Below are 17,643 nucleotides of genomic sequence, written 5' to 3' on the forward strand. Positions count from 1 at the left end.
CATTATAGCAGCAATGTTTTAAAAACATACAAAGTTCTACCTAGTTGTCTCTGTGGGAAAAAAGAATTAAGACTATATCATTTGGATGTCAGGTTCTTGTACATGAATAATAATATAGAGTGAGTATTACTGTTGTGGTAAATTTTTTAAAGGAACAGCCTTTTTTAAAAGGTTTTATTTATTTATTTATTTATTTATTTGAGAGCGAGAGCACAAGCAGGGGACCGCAGGCAGAGGGAGAAGCAGGCTCCCCACTGAGCAGGGAGCCCGATAGAGGACTTGATCCCAGGACCCCAGGATCACGACCTGAGCCGAAAGCAGATGCTTCACTGACTGAGCCACCCAGGCGCCAAGAAACAATCTTTTTGTTCATGAAAAATATCCTAATACAGTGTATTTAAGTCAGCCAGTTTCATTATTTGGCTTCTGACTCAACTTTTTTAGTTTTTGTAACTTTTGATAAATTTCAAGTGCTTTTTTAACACTTTCTGTGAATTAGATGGGTGAAAAATATTTCTATAATTTCTCCCTGCAAATGAAATTCACTTGTTAAAGCTCACATATCTGACTACTGTCTTTAGACTGGACAGTCAGCAGGTTTTATCAGAATTGTGCCTTGGTTTGTTGTGTTGCTAAAGGCCAAAAAGAGTAAGTGAATAAGGGGGTCTAAAATTTGTTCTTGGTTGCTTTCACTTCACTGGCTGGGAAAATGAGCTTCTGATGGCAGCCTGTGTTTCGAGCTTAGTGCAGCCTGGTGTCTTTCTCCCCCTCACTTTTTCTCCTTTGAGGAGGAACAGTAGAGACAGCAGCCCTCTGTGCGAACTGTAGTGTGTGGCTGCCATAAGGCTTCCTGGAAAAATCATCATAAATCATTTCACGATCTGATTTCTTGTCGGTTCTGTGCTTATAAGCACTTGGAAAAACAATCTAGACAAGTTAATCTTTTGATAACATAAATCTTTATTTTGTTGTTTTCCTCACATTTTCAACTGAGGTCTGAAAACAAAATTAAATCTTTCGAAAAGTTTTAAGTGTGTGAATTCTCAGCCAAGAATGAGGAACTACATTAGAAAACTGGGCTGGACATTTGAAAAGGAATCTTGCAGAGCATCTTTGACCTGTTTAGCAGTTTATTTTTGTGGTTAGTTTTTTTCTCTTCTAGTGATTTTGGTTGGGAACATTAGATGCTCATCTTCTGTAAGATTTATGTTTCATTTGTTTGAATAAAAGCAAGCTTTTCCTCAAAATCAGTGGCAAGGAAGCGGTTATCACCGCTTGTATTTCATAGAGGGGTTGAATGTGTAACGATCATCTTACTTTTTACCTCTTTCCCACCCTCTGAGGAGATACTGCAGTTTTTCTGTAACCGTGTTATAGAAAGTGTTTTTCTCTGCACAGTGACTGTGGCCTGAACTTTTGTTTTATCTGGATTTGGGTGACTTGGCCTGTTGTTCTGCTTCTTTGGGCAGTTGCCCATGAGGTAGAACCAATTCCAAGTGTTAACGCTGTGATGAACAGACCATGCCTGTCTTGTCGCTGCCCCGGGACCCAGAGGAGCGCTCTGCCTCGTGTTTCTACACTTGTCCTCTCACCCATCTTGGGTGCTGCTGATGACAGATTTGTCACCTTCCTAAATAAGATTCCTGGAAACAGCTTCTCCCTTAAAACGTACTCTAGTCCCCTCCGTGAGTGTGAGTTGTATTGATAAAAAAAATACGGTTCCATGCGCAAATGACACGTTAGCAAGAGGTCCTTCTTAGGAAGTCACTTATGTGGAAATACTTTCTTGCTCTTAACTACATTGTGATGATGTAAGGGTAAATTGTTGTTCGAGCTCCTTAGAGAAGGGTTTGTTTAGATCAAGGCTCAGCAAACCGCAGCTCTTGGCAAACCCTGGCCAGCCAGCTGTTCATGGAGGTCAGGTCAAGCTTTATTGAAACGCCACACACCCACTTGTCCACGTATCGTCTGTGGCTGCTTTTGCACTGTTACTGTGGGGTTTATTTGTTGTATGTCATCCTCGAAGGCTGAAACACTGTTGGGTCCTTTTACAGAGAAAGTCAGCCGTCTCCTGGTTTAGATAAATACGTGACACCTGTTATGCATGTCTGCAGCGTCCTTCCTCTTAGCCATATTTATTCACTACTCCCTCCGCATTTTCCTTCTTTGGTGAAAAACATACGTGTTAAGCATGTGCTGCACACCAGGAACCAGAAGCAGAAAGGGCTGACTTGAGTGTTCTGTCTCCAGGGGTCTGCCCCTCAGTGACACTGCAGGTTACCCGAACACGCGGTTCACCCACACAGGTAAACCCCTGCGAAAATCAGATGTTCTGTGAGGAATAAACAGAAGCATAGTTGGTAGATTTTTAATAGGCTTTTTTTTCTGGTCACTATCTTATGAACTCTGAGCTCTTAAGGATTTGCATGATCTTACTGAATAGTAAGGTTGATCAGATGCTTTAATCTTTATCTTTCCATTGGTTAAAAGAATATCATTATTTGATAGAGCTATAACTCTTAAAATTTTTTTAATTAAAAAACTTGATGGGATCCCTTTAAATACATGTAAGAATATCTGAACTCTTTAAAGAAAGGAAACCGTGTGTTGGGGCTTGTTTTAATCACCTGAAAGTTTTGGAGCCAAAGGAGACCTTTGGTGGATCAAAGTATAAGTATATAGAAGATTAATCACCTGACAGCAGTGGCTTTTATCCTGACTGATCACTGGAATTACCTGGGGAGCACCTAAAAAAGGCCTTGTGTCTGGAACCCACCCCAGGCCAATGAGAGCAGAACCTCTAGATGTGGCTTTACTGTCTCCAGGAAGGGCTGATGTTCTCTGGGTGATTCTGATTGAGTCAGGGGTATGAAGCAACCAAGTTCCCAGGCAGCGCTGATGCTCCTGGCGCCATGCTTTATGAACCTCTGCTTTATAAGATTCTTAATTCTATACGAGTAGTTCATATAATTACTTGAAATGGCAACTTTACATGGTTCTTTTAAAACAATATGATTTGTAAAAACAAATGGATAAATGTATTACACAAAATTATTGTCACTAATAAATACAGAGTTAGGGATAAAGGATTCATAATCTTTCAGTATAAATATAATCATAGGACTCAAGAGTTAGATGTGATATAGACATCATCTAATTCAACCTGCCTTTGACAGGTAAGGACCCTGTCCATGGTCACAGCACTAATTAGCGATGGAGCTAAAACTCTGATGTTTCCATTTTCAGACCAAAGCCTTTCCTGTTGACCACATATGCAAGATACCTAAGGCATCTTGCACTCTTGCTAGTTTTTGGTTGAGGCTTAAATGTAGCAAGTGTGCCCCCTTCACTGGCAGCAGCATGTACCCATGACTGTCCTGCTTGTTCTTGCTGTGGAGCCCGCTATGAGAGGCTTTGTGAGCACTGCCCTCACTTCTTTCTTGTAGGTCTTGGGCCCACTGTCCTCCTTGTACCATGTGTCCCGGGCCTGGTATGCTTACATCACACATCTTGCTCAGTGTTTACTGGTGTGTTTATGTATTTATTTAGACAAGGCGGCGTTTTTTAATGTTGAGTTAGGGATGCTGTAAACTTTCTTTGTTGCACTTAGAAACACTTCCAAGTTTGGAAAAGAATTGATTTTATAAAAATAGGACAAGAATGTGTATAAGAAAGTGATTGCAAGTCATCCTGAGTAATAGGGTAATGTCTCTCTGAAGACCCCATGTTTATACTGATCCTGGGATTTGGTTCCTGCTTATTTCTGCTTTGAATAGAAACTTGACACTGGGAAGCAAGGGGAGGTTAGGTTTTAGGTTGGATTACCATGAAATCCTCTTGTATGTAAATGGAATATCACTTTGGGTCAAAGACTTCCTAGAATTGTTGAGGGTTAAGTGTAACTTTCCCAGGCTGCTGTTTTTGAGTCCTAAATAGAGCCATGTAGCCTAGAATGAGAGAGAATAATTTAGATTTCCCACTTGGTTGTAAAATGGAAAGTATAGAGATTTAGTTACTTGGTGTGCTCAATTGTTTGCCTGGATTACTGTCTTTCTGTTTGTCTTTTTGTCTTTCGTCTGTTCCGTCTTTCGTCTGTTCCATAACCGATCTCCTTAACTCAGATTTGTAAATTCTATATGAAGTGTTTTTAACAGCATACTGTTGCCCAGTGATCAATACAGGCTTGAACTGCAGAGGTCCACTTATATGTCAGTTTTTTCCAATAAATGTATTGGAAAAATTTTTTGAGATTTGCAACAATTTAAAAAAAACTTGCAGATGAACTGCACAGCCTAGAGATAACCAAGAAAGTGAAAAAAGGTATTGTAAGAATCTAGTATGTAACATGTATAACATACAAAAGATGCGTTAACTGACTGTGTTATTGGGAAGGCTTCTGGTCAACAGTAGGCTATTAGTAGTGAAGTTATGGGGGAGTCAAAAGTTACACATGGATTTTTGACTCTTGGTAGGGGGGCTGGCAGTTGGTGCCCCTAACCCCCACGTTGTTCCAGGGTCAGCAGTATAGGAAAAGATGCAAAGTCAAAGCACAAAGTTTCTGTAATGGATTTGAAATTCATACATACCACTTTTTCCTATATATCTAGATTTAGGTATTTTAAAAAATAAAAGCATTTTGTTTATTTACTGAAAATGGGTTAACTGGAAAGAAAAATCACAGCGGGCTAGAAAAGGCAACCCAAGACCCGGCACGGGGCTAAAAGTTAAGTGTTGAGAAAGCTGCCACATGGAGAATATGGGCCTGGCCTCGAAGCATTTGCAGTCTTCCCAGGAGTGGAGAAAAGTGATTAGGGTAAGAAGTTGATTTGGGAAAGACACATTGCAGTATAGGTATTGGGGGGGGGGTTCTGGATATGAATTCCAGCCCTTCACTTTCTACCCTGGGGACAGTTTTAAAAAAATATCCCTGGGCTTCACCTATAAAAGGATTAACACTGTCTCTCAGGGTTGTGAGATAAGATCATGCGTATAAAGCAGGCGCCCAGTGCAGGTCTGGAAATCTTAGGCGCTCACTGCCGTGGCCTCCACGACATAAGTCGGGGTGAATGGGGACCCTCTGTGGAGATGGCAGTAGGGCAGGACCTCTGTAGATGTGGAGAGGCAGAGGGGAGCTATGGAGGGGACTTGGACTGGGACAGGAGGAGGAAGGAAGGACAGGGGCAAAGACATGAGGCAGGGGTGAGCATTAAGGTGTGTTCTAGGGGCCATGAGTAGACCGGCCTGAGTGGGGAGCAAATGCAGGGACAGGATGTTAATGTGGACAAGTCTCAGTCATTGTAGGGTGTTGTGGTATTTTCCTTCTTGGAAGTAGTGTATAGACTAGAGCAAGAAGAAAACCCCTGTGTTTCAGCATTTGCAAACCTTCTAGAGAACAGTCTGTCATTAATGGTTACAATTTTCTCTCTCCTTACCCTGTCCACTCCCTTCTCTTTACATTCTTAGGGGCTCCACCATCCCAGCTTTTCTGGCTTAAACTTCTCCTTGTCTGGGTCTTGCTTCAGCCAGTGCACCCCATACTCCTGTGGTAGATCTGTCCTAGGTTGTTGGAGCTAACGAGTTGTTGGCCCCTGGACTGGAAGGAATCGAGCGTTAAGAGTCTCGGCTCTCTGAAAGGCACAAATTTTTAAAACTGTAATTTCAGTAGTATCCACTGTGTGGTGCTCATGCATCAGAAATAAATTCTCAAACTCTGGTTGACAGGGATCTCCATGCCTTGTGACCTTGTATGGAGAGGTTAAAATCCATAATCGCAAAAAAAGGAAATGGAACATGTTTTTTGCTGTACAAAGATTCACTTGAGTTTCTCGTAACAACCTCCAGTGCCACTTTAATAATGTGACTCACTGATTTCATAACTTCCATAATACTGGGACATTCATCGGGTACCACAGTTGTCCTAAGAGTTTGTGTAGATATAAATGCAGGCAGAGTCCCAGAGTTTGTACTAAGCTATAAAACATCTCTATATCTCTATGCTCTTGGTAACATTGGTAAAAATCACATCAAGGAAGACAACCGTACTCTTCCACAGTCTGATGCTATAAGTAAATTTTTGGGAAGAGAAAGTTGACAGAGGTTCAAAGCTGCTGTCTATTTTTTTTCCCTTTAAATAAAGTCTGCCATTCCTATGACTAAAAGTAGTTTTAAAATAAGCCCTTTATTTATTTATTTATTTGTTTGTTTTAAAGATTTTATTTATTTATCTGACAGAGAGAGACACAGCGAGAGAGGGAGCACAAGCAGGGGGAGTGGGAGAGGGAGAAGCAGGCTTCCCGCCGAGCAGGGAGCCCGATGCGGGGCTCGATCCCAGGACCCTGGGACCATGACCTGAGCCCAAGGCTTAATGACTGAGCTTAATGACTGAGCCGCCCAGGCGCCCCTAAGCCCTTCATTTTTAAAAAAAGTTTAAGTGAGAAGCTGAGCTCTCATTTAGAACATAGTTGAGTAATTTCAGTAATGTTGGTATTTTTACAAGCTGTGCTAAGGTTGACTGTTGGTGCCTATTGCTTCTAATACCTTCTTTTCCCTTTGCAGGTTTTCATCTCCGTGAACTGCTTAAGCACAGATTTCTCTTCTCAGAAAGGTGTGAAGGGGTTGCCTCTTAATATTCAAATTGACACCTATAGTTATAACAACCGTAGCAACAAGCCTGTGCATCGGGCATACTGCCAGATAAAAGTCTTCTGTGACAAGGTAAGATTGTCAGATTGGGGAGGGGCAGTTAGAGTAAAGCATGTGAGACACACACTCTTCCTCACAGAGAATAACCAGGGTCTTTTTAATATTTCACTTTGATACAAATGTATTGCTAATAATATGAAATAGCTTACTTGAAATTAGAAATTATTGTTTTAGCCATACTTAGACACATTATATGGGGGAGGAAAAAAAAATCTCTTTTTAACTGAAAAATTAGAGGAGCCAATGAATACATTTTGTTGGGCATGTCTGACAGAGTCCAGATGGCGCACATACAGGGCTGTGCTCAGTCCTCCGTGTCCCCTCGGCTCAATGGTACTTGGAGGCAGTGGCTGCAGTGTTGGAGCTCTGGAGCTTTGTGTCTGAGGGCTCCATGTGGACGACCAAAGAGGGCTGTCCTTTAACTAGCTTACCTCCCTCCGGGCCCTTTGGCAAGTTGTCAGCCAGCTCACTAAAGCAGAAGATGAGATTCAGAGTCTTCTCTTGAGCAGCAGGTAGGCAAGAGGAGAAAGCATAAGCCTAAATGAGTTCAACATCATTTCTTTTATCTGGAGAAGAAATGGTCACTTTGGCCAGCTGCAGAGCCAGGGGCCCAACTGGATGAACTCCAGAGAGAGGTAGTAGGCCCACTGTGTCTTGAAGATTGGAGACTGTTCTCCTCAAGAACTCGGCAGCAGCCATAGAGAAACGAGTGCTCCACTGAACTACAATTGAAGGCGACCTTGACTTTTTCCATTCAGAAAATGTTGGACTATATTTTTTGCCAGTCCCCTCTTTTTGTCCTCTTTAACAACAGCAAAAACAACAACAACAACCCTCTCTGTTATTAAGATTTTTAGAAGGTACTAGAAAACTGGAAGTGTATTTGCTATCAGAAGTCTGCTGTCCTGATTTTTACATGGGGGACCAGAACACAGCATGTGGCCTCGTTGGAGCAACCTGAGACCTTCCAAGTTCAGAGAACTTTCTCAAACACCCAGATTTAGTAACATTTATTGAGTACCACATGCCTGGTAACGTGCTAGGCTGTATTAGTTTTCTGTTGTTGCTATTAACAAATTACCACAAACTTAGCGGGTCAGACAACACACTTTTATCATTTCATGGTTCTATAGGTCAGAAGTCTGAGGTCTTGCTGGGCTAAGCTGTTAGAAGGTCACATCTCCTTCTGGAGTCTCTGGGGGAGTATCTGTTTGTCTGCTTTTCTACCTTCAGGAGGCACTCACATTCTTTGGCTTGTGACCCCTTCTACATTTAAAGTCAGGAGGCTCTGACTTTAAATGACATCACATCCCTCTGACAGTGCTGCCATTGCCATGTGTCCTCATCTGGCTCTTTTGCTTTTAAAGACCCCTTCCGTTATCCTGGGCTGACAAAGATGATCTCGGACACTTGCCCTATCGGAATGCCAGCTGATCAGCTACCTTATGTCTCCTTTGCTGTGTAAGCTCACATGTTCACAGGTCCTGAGGATTTTGGTGTGGATATCTTCCAGAGGCTGTTAGTCTACCCACCACAGTGCTTCCCACATAAGCTGCATTGTACAAATCACGAATCACATCAGGTGTGAAGCAGGGATTTCTGATCCTGGGTCAAATTTCTTTCCTTCATACCACATTCCTTTTTTTAACCAGAAGAAAACCTAAAGAGATATCCAAAGTCATAAAAACTCTCAGCCCCAATTTTTTATTATTTGATTCAACAGACATAAAATTATTCTAATTGTTATCCAAGTGTTTACTGTGTTTCTGATGTATCATTCCTAGGACTGTAACAGTTTGTGGACTGATCCTGGTCCATGGATCACACTTAGAATATCAGCTGATTAAATGATGTCAGCATGAGTTAGCATGAACTGGAGTTTTTTGTATTAGATGACAAAAGCATAGTATAAGCAGTTTTGCAGAGAAGGAATAGTATTGTTCACAATCTTAAATGAAACTTGGTTTTAATATTAAGACTTTTTGAGGGAAGCTCCTGTATTGGTAGCTGATTTAGAAAATGAACACAGGAGAAGTTTCATGAATTGTCCAAAGTTATTTTATCAATCAGTTGTTGTGCAAAATTTAGAAACCAGTTCTTTTTGTTGTGTGAGTGTGTGCTAATGTATACAGTGAAGCAGAAAGCTTTTTCTTCAGAGTTGCAAAACTTGAGTGTGGTTTGGGACAACACATGATTTCAGGAGTTGCTGCTTGCCTACTCGCCTGTTCGTTTAGGTCACATGTGATAGGAGCATGTTATCCAAGGTCTTGCCTAGAATGTTCACTGTGCAGGCCAGTCACTGTTTTTTCATGACTTGTGTGTAAGCTCTGTACCACGGTAAAAGATCACACAAAGCCATGGTTAGAAACTAGGCATCTGCCCCTAGCAGTGCTTTGTGTGGCCTGTCTAGATGCCCACATACCCTCAGCCTTCACAGGTATGGCTTTCTTTGTAAGGCCCCTAAAAATATTGCTGACCTATTCTTCCCTTTTGCTGGAGCAGAGATCTCAGGGATGAAAATTGTTGGTGTCCTTTCCCCTTACCAGCCCGTATGGCACACAACAGTGGTGTGAGCATAATACAGTTGCAAGGTGCCTTGGGGACATGGGAGGTGAACTTACACACTGTTCTCATCCTGGGGTTTTAATCTCAGAGCTGTTAGGGTTGATATAAAACCCTGCATGGGAAGAGAATATGTATTGCTGTGTATAATTAATATTCAAAGTCCTTGAATCTTTCAACCACATGGAACTCCTCTATAACCTCACACCCACTCTTGATTCTCGTGCATCTTGTTTTAACTTCTTTCATCCCTTATGGTTGGGATTGCTTTGCTCTTCCGGGTTGCCTGGTTGTCTGGTGCTGCCTCTTCTCTGTGGAATATCCCACGTGCCTCCTTGTTTCTCTCCTTCCTGAGATTTGACTCACCTGTTGTTTGGTGTCACCTGTCAATTCATTTTTCTTTGCTGGTTCTTAAAACTCTCACATCTTCTGAATCTAGTCCACATCCACAGTAAGAAACTAGAAATAAGACATCTCTTGGTATCGACATCTCTTGGTATCCTTCAGAGGTATTTACATTGTTTTTCTCTCCTAAGAAGAAGGTTTTACTAGTATTTTATTATGAATTGCTCAACTGGTTTGATAAATGGAACTTTCTCTTACAGCAGAAGCAGCAGCAATTTAACACTTTTTCGGAGAAAACAAGAACAGGAATTGGGTCTCTAACCAATGGAAATTTGGCAGCTTCTTTTCCTATGAGCTTGTATATATGTATATATCTGGGTTTCATCCTCAGAGAGAAAAATGTCATTGACCTTTATTTCCCACAGATCATTTTCTTCGTCAGAGTAATATTTACTGTGGCTGTAATCGGGAACAGATAGATTAACTTTTTAGGTCACCAGGTGATTGCCCAAGATCAGCCTCTTTAGTTGTTGAGCCAGAGAGTGAAATAGCGTGAATTTAAATGGCTCGCTGTAGTGTTATAGGACTTCCTTTAACATTTCTTGCAGAGTCTACTACTGATGAATTCTTTTAGCTTTTGTATGTCTGAAAAGTATTTCGCCTCTGATTTTGAAAAATCTTTTTGCTGGGTATAAAATTCTGGTTGACTGCTTTTTCCTTCAATGCTGGAAAGGCATGACTCTGCTGTTGTCAGGCTTACTTTTTTTTTTTTTGGTAAGATTTTATTTGTTTATAGAAAGAGTGCACAAGTGGGGGAAGGGGCAGAGAGAGGAGGGGAGAGAGAATCTCAAACAGACTGCCCACTGAGCACAGAGCCTGATGTGGAGCTCCAACTTATGACCCTGAGATCATGACCTGAGCCAACATCAAGAGTCGGACTCTCAACCGACTGAGCCAGCCAGGCGCCCCGGGCTTCCGTTTCTAATGAAATATCTGCCATCATCATTCTTTGTTCTTCTGTACTTAATGTGTCTGTTTCTCTATGACTCTTTTTAGATTTTCTCTTTTTACTGGTTTTGAACAATTTGCTGTGTCTCTTTACATTTCTTGTTCTTAAGAGTTTGTTGAGCTGCTTGGATCTGTGGGTTTATAGTTTTCTGGAACATTTTTCAGGCATTGTTTCTTGAAACATGTTCTTTCATCCTCCTTTGGGAATGCTGGTTGCACACGTACACGCATGGTGCTTGCAGTCCCACAGCTCCCTGGTGCTGTTCATTTTCTAGGATTGCCTTTTCTCTCTGTGTTTCATTTTGGATACTTTCTGTTGTTAACGTCCTAAAGTTTTACATCAGTATTTCCGTCGCCCTGTCTATACCGCCATTAATCCCATCGAGTGTATTTTCCATCTCAGATGTTGTAGTTTTTGTCTCTGGGAGATCAATTTGGGTCTGTTTTATAGCTTTCTTGTTTCAATATGTGTTTTTTTTACTAACTTTTTGAACATATGGAATGCAGTTATAATAACCATGCTAATGTCCTTGCCTGAATTCTGTGTCGTTTCTGGGCTGGTTTCAGTGGTTTGATACCCTCCTCATACGGTCGTGTTTTCCAGCTTCTTTACACGCTTGGCAACCTTATGGGATACTAGACATTGTGAGTTTTACATTGTCTGCTGCTGGATGGTTTTGTCATCTTTTGAATCTTCTTGAGCTTTGTCCTGAGAGCTAGTGAAGTTACTTGGAAACATTTTGATCCTTTCAGGTCTTACTTTTACAGTTTGATAGGTGAGTCTTGATTAGTGCTCAGTGTCAGCTAATTATTCTCCACAACTGAGCTGAGGTTTTCCTGACTGTTCTACCAACTACCCTGTGGATTTTAAGTTTCTCCAGTCTGATTGGTGGGAAGAGGCACTGTTTTCCCTGTGTGAGTTTCAGACACTATTCTCTAGTTTTTCTGAGGGCTTTTCCCCCAACTGTGGGTAACTTCCTTACACCTGTTTCTCTTTCAGTACTGGACTGACTACTTAGTATTGGACCCTCCAAAGATCTCTGGGGTTCTCTCTCGTGTTAACTCTTACCCCATTGCTACTTTGTCCTGCTTCCTTGATCTCTCCCTGGATTTTCAACACTGTCTCTCGACCCAGGGAACCTGGATGGAGCAGACCTCTGGACGTCCGTCCCTGTGCCACAGCCTGGGAACTGTGAAGCTCATCTTGCTTGTTTCTTGTCTCTCAGGAATCCCTGTTCTTTGTTGCCTGGGGGCCTTAAAAATCCTTGTTTCATGCATCTGTCTTTTTTTTGTTTAAGTTGTTTCAGGGTGGAGGGTAAGTCCAGTCTGTGATAGTCCCATCTTGAGTGGAAGCACAAGTCCCTTGTTCTTTATGGATGGTGCTGATAAATGTGGAGGGAAATGTCTTATTTTTTAAAACTACCTTTTGGGGAGTATAATTTATCATCAGAGGGAAGCTGCTGTGACTGTTGGAAAGAACTGAGAGAGATACAGACCAACTATATGGTAATGGGTGGGAGATTGGGGATACTGACCTGTTTTTCTGTGTCAAGGAGATGATGTTTGTGTCAGCATTACATAGCAATTTTTATAAAAGCAGATTGTATGTTTACCAATATCTTAGTGTATTAACACCTTCTAGAAGAGGCAGAAGGTGGTTTGTATTCTGTTTTTTAAAATGCGGTTTCATTATATAATAGTGCAAGGATCTGTGGGATGATTTTCATTGCCTCTCTTTGCTATCAGGGAATGTATTTGCAGAAAAATAAGCTACTTGTTCAGACTTAACTGGGTAACTTTTTGAAGAAACCTGTATCACCCAGAAATAAATGCTAACAGGTGAAGCAAAATGATTAATTAATAGTTATGTTTTTGTTAAGGTCATGTTTGTTATTAATGTGGTTTTTTATTTTTGTGGGTTCAATTGCACGGCACTGCCATTCTCTGTATAGTTGATATATATTGTGTATAATAGGTCCTCTTTATAGGATTTGAGAGTACACTTTTTCTCTTTTAAGTGATTATGCAGATTTCTACTTAAATCTTTGCTTTTAGGAGTTATAGTTGGTCATGTCTGTCACTTGGTTGATGCCAAGTCCTTGGGCAGAATCACACTTCCAATGATAACATTGCCCATATAGGCAAGTACACTCAAAGCAGGGTCAACTTGGTTACTAGACAACGGGAACGGTCACTTAGGGTTTTGAAGGCAATGTAGTACATTGGCAGATTTTTTTCAGCTTTTCATTTAACCTGGTCATATCCATTGTTGAGGGGAATTTTGCTTTATTTGTTTTTTAAGTAGATGTTATTTCCCCATGATTTCACATGGTTAAACAGTTTTAAGAGCGGGCTTTTTAGAGGCACCTGGGTGGCTTAATTGGTTAAGCACTGGACTCAATTTGGGCTCAGGTCATGATCTCAGGTTGTGAGATGGAGCCCTGCGGCCGGCTCCACCCTGGGCATGGAGCCTGCTTAAGATTCTCTCTTTCCCCCTCCCTCTCAAAAAAGGGGGGAAAAATAGGTTTTTTAGAGGAAACTACTATGATAAGCTCCATGAATATATTAATGGAGTTCATCTCCAGAGAGGAGATATTTTTTCCCATTCATCAGATAAGAATTAAATATTTTAAAGAGGATCAGTTAAACGGAATCATGCCGTGTCTTCTCTTGACCTATAGGGAGCTGAAAGGAAAATCAGGGATGAAGAACGAAAACAAAGCAAAAGAAAAGGCAAGTGTACTGACCCCAGCTCCCAGTTGAATGCCTGTAAGTAGAAATGTTTCCGCCACGTTTCAGATCTTTTCCATTTAGAATGGTGACTAGAGTTTTCAAGCAAAAGATACAATAGTGGATACTTAATGCTGTGAAGTGGTAGCATTGCTTCCTTCATTGTACACAAGCAGATGAATGGCTGATCTAAGTCATTTTCTTGGGGAAAACGACAGAAAAGGATTCTTGAGTTTTTCCAGAGTTCAGATATTTTGGCGGTTAACTTTAGTTTGGGTTACTGATTCCAGTCCTGAAAAATAACAGGTCTTCTATCTGAATAGCTGATGATAAAACCGGGACTTGTCTAGATCTTTAAGAATAACAATAACGCTCTTGAGAATTCAGGATGTCTCACTTTTAAATGCGTGTAGTTTTCTTATGTATAGTATTCTGACGTTTCAGAATCTGTAGGGCTCCTGTTTGGACATTTCACCAGGAAAGCTTTATTTCTTTCCTTTTTTTTTTTAATGTGACCAGTATTCATACTCACAAAATCCTGTATCTCTCTGCTACAAGGGGGAAATGCTGCTCTGTGGTGGTAGTGTTTCATCTCTAGTATGTGGGCCACGAGCATTGGGCCTCTGAACAGTCTGTCTAGCTCAGCAGATGTCTGCCCTGCAGCACAGGGCGTTAGGTTCTCCAGCTAGCATCAAAGTGCAGACTCCCGATGTCACTTCAGAGAGAGCTAACCAGGAGAGTTCATCACCAAGGGCTTCAGGGCAGATGACAGGGGAAGAGGAAGTCTATAATTTAATAAATAAATAACCTAGTCAGTGACACTTACTCTGAGCCTCTCTGAGGTTAAGTGCTGAGGTGAAGTTGGAGGTATAAAGGTGAATGTTCTCAAGCTGAAGAGTACATTGCTGTTAGAATGTAAATTATTTAATCAGGACAGCTAAGGTGAAACGACTTCTGAATTATGTTTATACAGTTATAAGTCTTAGCCTTTCAGACAAAAATTAAATATGCTTTGCCTCTGTTCCAAATTTTATGTGTATGTTTAAAAGTAGCCTTTTCTGATTTTCTAAGATGTTCAGTTGATTGTAGTATAAATATAAGCAACATATTTCTTCACGTGAACTGTGATTTTCCTCTTAATTCAGGCAACATGACCTGTACCTTATATAGTGCTGCAATTTAAGTTTCTTAAATTTGAGGAGAATGCTCTGTGGCCTGCATCCAGTATGTGTATATAAGTGGTTGACTGTGGTGTCATTTTTTTTTTTCAGTTTCTGATGTTAAAGTGCCACTGCTTCCCTCTCACAAACGAATGGATATCACAGTTTTCAAGCCCTTTATTGATCTTGATACTCAGCCTGTCCTCTTCATTCCTGATGTGCACTTTGCCAACCTTCAGCGGGGTGCTCACGTAGGTAACCAGGATCCCAGGGTGGCTGCAAGAGAAAGTCTTTGGCATTCATGGTAAACAGAAGCCAAAATTTAGTGAGGTTTGACCAGTGTTATGGGTCAGCCTTCTGGAATATTCAGTTGGGGTGACATGGTGTCCTTACAGTAAAGTGGATGTAAGTGTTGTTGATGGAAATGAAGTACCAAACCTGTCAACTTCACTCTGTATGTATGTATGTATTTATGTCTTAGTTCGTTTTAAAAATGCTAGAATAGTGACATAGTTTGGAGTCTGAGTCTATGATCTTGTGGATTTAACTTACATGCTTCTGGGCAGGGGGGAGAAGCCACAGTAATACTTAGGGTAGGTAGCCATAATGGCAGAAAGGCTCTTTTCATTGTTTCGGTTACTGAATCATAATTGACACATAGAGAGCCTTATCTTGGCAATTAATATAAAAGGTCACAACTAGCCACACCCTGCTCTGAGCAGGAGCTTAGTGGAGATAGCAGCTTGGATAGAGTGGATCCTGCTTTCTATGCAGAGCTCAAAAAAATATGAAGAAGATAGTCTGCCATGCAGTTTGTGCACAGATTTATATGGGTTAATGATTTTTTAGTTTTGGGGGTTGAGAGGGCATTGCCAATGTATCCAGTTTCCTTTCCTTTTCTTTTTTTTTTCTTTAAGGTTTATTAGAGAGAGCAAGCACGTGGTGTGGGGAGGGGCAGAGGGAGAGGGAATCTCAAGGAGACTCGTTGCTGAGCGTGGAGCCCTACATAGGGCTTGATCTCACGACCCTCAGTGAGCAGGATCTGAGCTGAAGTCAAGAGTTGCACACTTAACCAACTAAGCCGCCCAGATGCCCCAACCATGTATCCAGTTTCTAATGAGAAGCTTTGGGGTGAGCAGGGGTCGGCAAACTTTTCCTGTAAAAGGCTCAAATAGTAAATATTTTAGGCTTTTGGAGTCACACAGTGTCTGCTGTGACTCTTCAACTCTGCCATTGTAGTGCCAAAATAGCTATAAACAACATGCCCATGGATGAGTGTATCTGTGTGCCATACATGTTTATATAAACAGGCACTGGGCCACACTTGGCTCATGGGCCCTAATTTGCCAATCCGTGCTTTAGAGGAGTTCAAGATGCCTTTAAGAACCTGGTTATTGAAAAATAAGTCTAGGGGTGCCTGGGTGGCTCAGTTGTTAAGCGTCTGCCTTCGGCTCAGGTCATGATCCTGGGGTCCTGGGATCAAGCCCCACATCAGACTCCCTGCTCTGTGGAAACCCTGCTTCTCCCTCTCCCCCTGCTTCTGTTCCCTCTCTCGCTGTGTCTCTGTCAAATAAATAAATAAAACCTTAGGGGGGAAAAAAAAAAAGAATAAGGCTAAAGGATTTTGTATTAGACTAGACAAATTCAAAATTAGTTTCATTTTAGGAATATGTCACTTATGGTTTGAAATATTTTGAGCATATACTAGAAAAGCAATCTAAATTTTTTTTTTTTTTTTTTTTGGTCTTAGGTCCTTCCTATTGCCCCAGAAGAATTGGAGGGTGAAGGGTAAGGTTTATGTTTTGTTTTGTTTTAATAAATTCTTTTTATTTTTAAACAACCTCAAACTTACAGAAAAATTGCAAGTACAATACAAAGAACTCATTTTTTCCTGAGCCATTTGAGAGTAAGCCGCAGACTCAGTGACCTGTCATTCCTAAACACTTTAGTGTATATTTCCTACAAAAGAGGACAGTCTCCCACATAACAGAGCCATATTAACAAGACATTCCATTCAGGTTTTGTCAGTTGTTCCAGTAATGTCCTTTAGTGCAAAAAAGATCCAGTTCAGACTCACACCGTGTGTGTAGTTGTCTCTTTAATCTCCTTTAGTCTCGAACAGTCTCAATGTCTCCTTGACTTTCCTGACCTAATACTTCTGAAGATTACAAGCCATTTGCTTCATAGAATGTCCTTCAGTTTGGGTCTATTTGTTGTTTTCTCATGATTAGATTCAGGTAATTATGCATCTTGGCAGGAATGTTGTAGACATAGCGCTGTGTTCCCAGTTTGTCAAGTGGCATAATTTTGTTTTACCCCCTGCTAATGCTGTTCACTTTGATCACTTGATCAAGGTGGTGTTTGTCAGGCTTCTCTGCCATGAGGGCACCCATGCCCCTTTTGTAGTAAGTGTTTTGTGGGGAGGTGCTTTGTTGCTTTGTGAAAATTTCATTCCTCATCAGACTTTCAATTTATTAACATTTTCTTTATTACTGGTATGGACTTATAGTTTCCAGCTCTGTTTAATGACATTGCTATCATTTACTTTGCTCAAATTGTCCTGGAAGGTCAGTTGGAGTCCTTCCAGCTGCTTCTGAGTCCCTTCAACATCCCCCCCTCCCCCAGCTCCCTGAGTGTTCCTTCACATCTGGGCACTCGTGCTTTCCCTTCCCCAGCTTGAGGATCAGCTGCTTCTCCAAGAAACCCTGCTCCCTTTTGGAGAAGGAACCTGGCCCTGGGTGTGCTCCTTGCTTTGGAGGTGTCATTGCGCTCTGACACCTGGGTACTCTCCGTTGGCCCACTTGGGCCCTGACTGCCCACACCGGCAGACCCCCTACCAAGTGCTCGACCATGTTGAGGGTCCGGTCCCCTCTTCAGGGCTCCCCTTTCAGATCCATGTTGAGTAGGGAGCCTTTTCTCTGAAGGCCATCCTCCACTGCCTCTCGAACTCTTGACGTGCTCAGACACACCTCAGGTGCTTTCACGGGAGGCCAGGTATGTGGTGGAAACTAAAACAGACTGAGTATTTTAAGGCCCAGCCCGTATTCTTGAAGTGATCCTTCTTCTCAAAACCAAGCACTCTTTCTTCACTTTCAGTTATTGTACTGTTTTCTTGCTCACCCACAGGGAACCCCCT

The 17,643-nt window shown here is 41.5% G+C and overlaps 1 protein-coding gene across 3 annotated transcripts in view; it reads left to right on the plus strand.

Annotated features, from left to right (window-relative positions):
• Positions 1-17,643, plus strand: part of GRHL1 (grainyhead like transcription factor 1) — a 49,419-nt gene that overhangs the window by 24,865 nt on the left and 6,911 nt on the right. For 2 of the 3 annotated variants that reach the window (XM_027620451.2, XM_035728733.1), the window contains 4 exons: positions 6,556-6,714; positions 13,299-13,386; positions 14,619-14,758; positions 16,258-16,295. In XM_027620451.2, the coding sequence (XP_027476252.1) occupies positions 6,556-6,714; positions 13,299-13,386; positions 14,619-14,758; positions 16,258-16,295 (425 nt within the window). The remainder of the gene's footprint in view (positions 1-6,555; positions 6,715-13,298; positions 13,387-14,618; positions 14,759-16,257; positions 16,296-17,643) is intronic. The other variant, XM_027620452.2, reaches the window with a different exon arrangement.

The sequence above is a fragment of the Zalophus californianus genome, chromosome 8, assembly GCF_009762305.2.
Source record: "Zalophus californianus isolate mZalCal1 chromosome 8, mZalCal1.pri.v2, whole genome shotgun sequence".
NCBI classification, from domain to species: Eukaryota; Metazoa; Chordata; class Mammalia; order Carnivora; family Otariidae; genus Zalophus; species Zalophus californianus.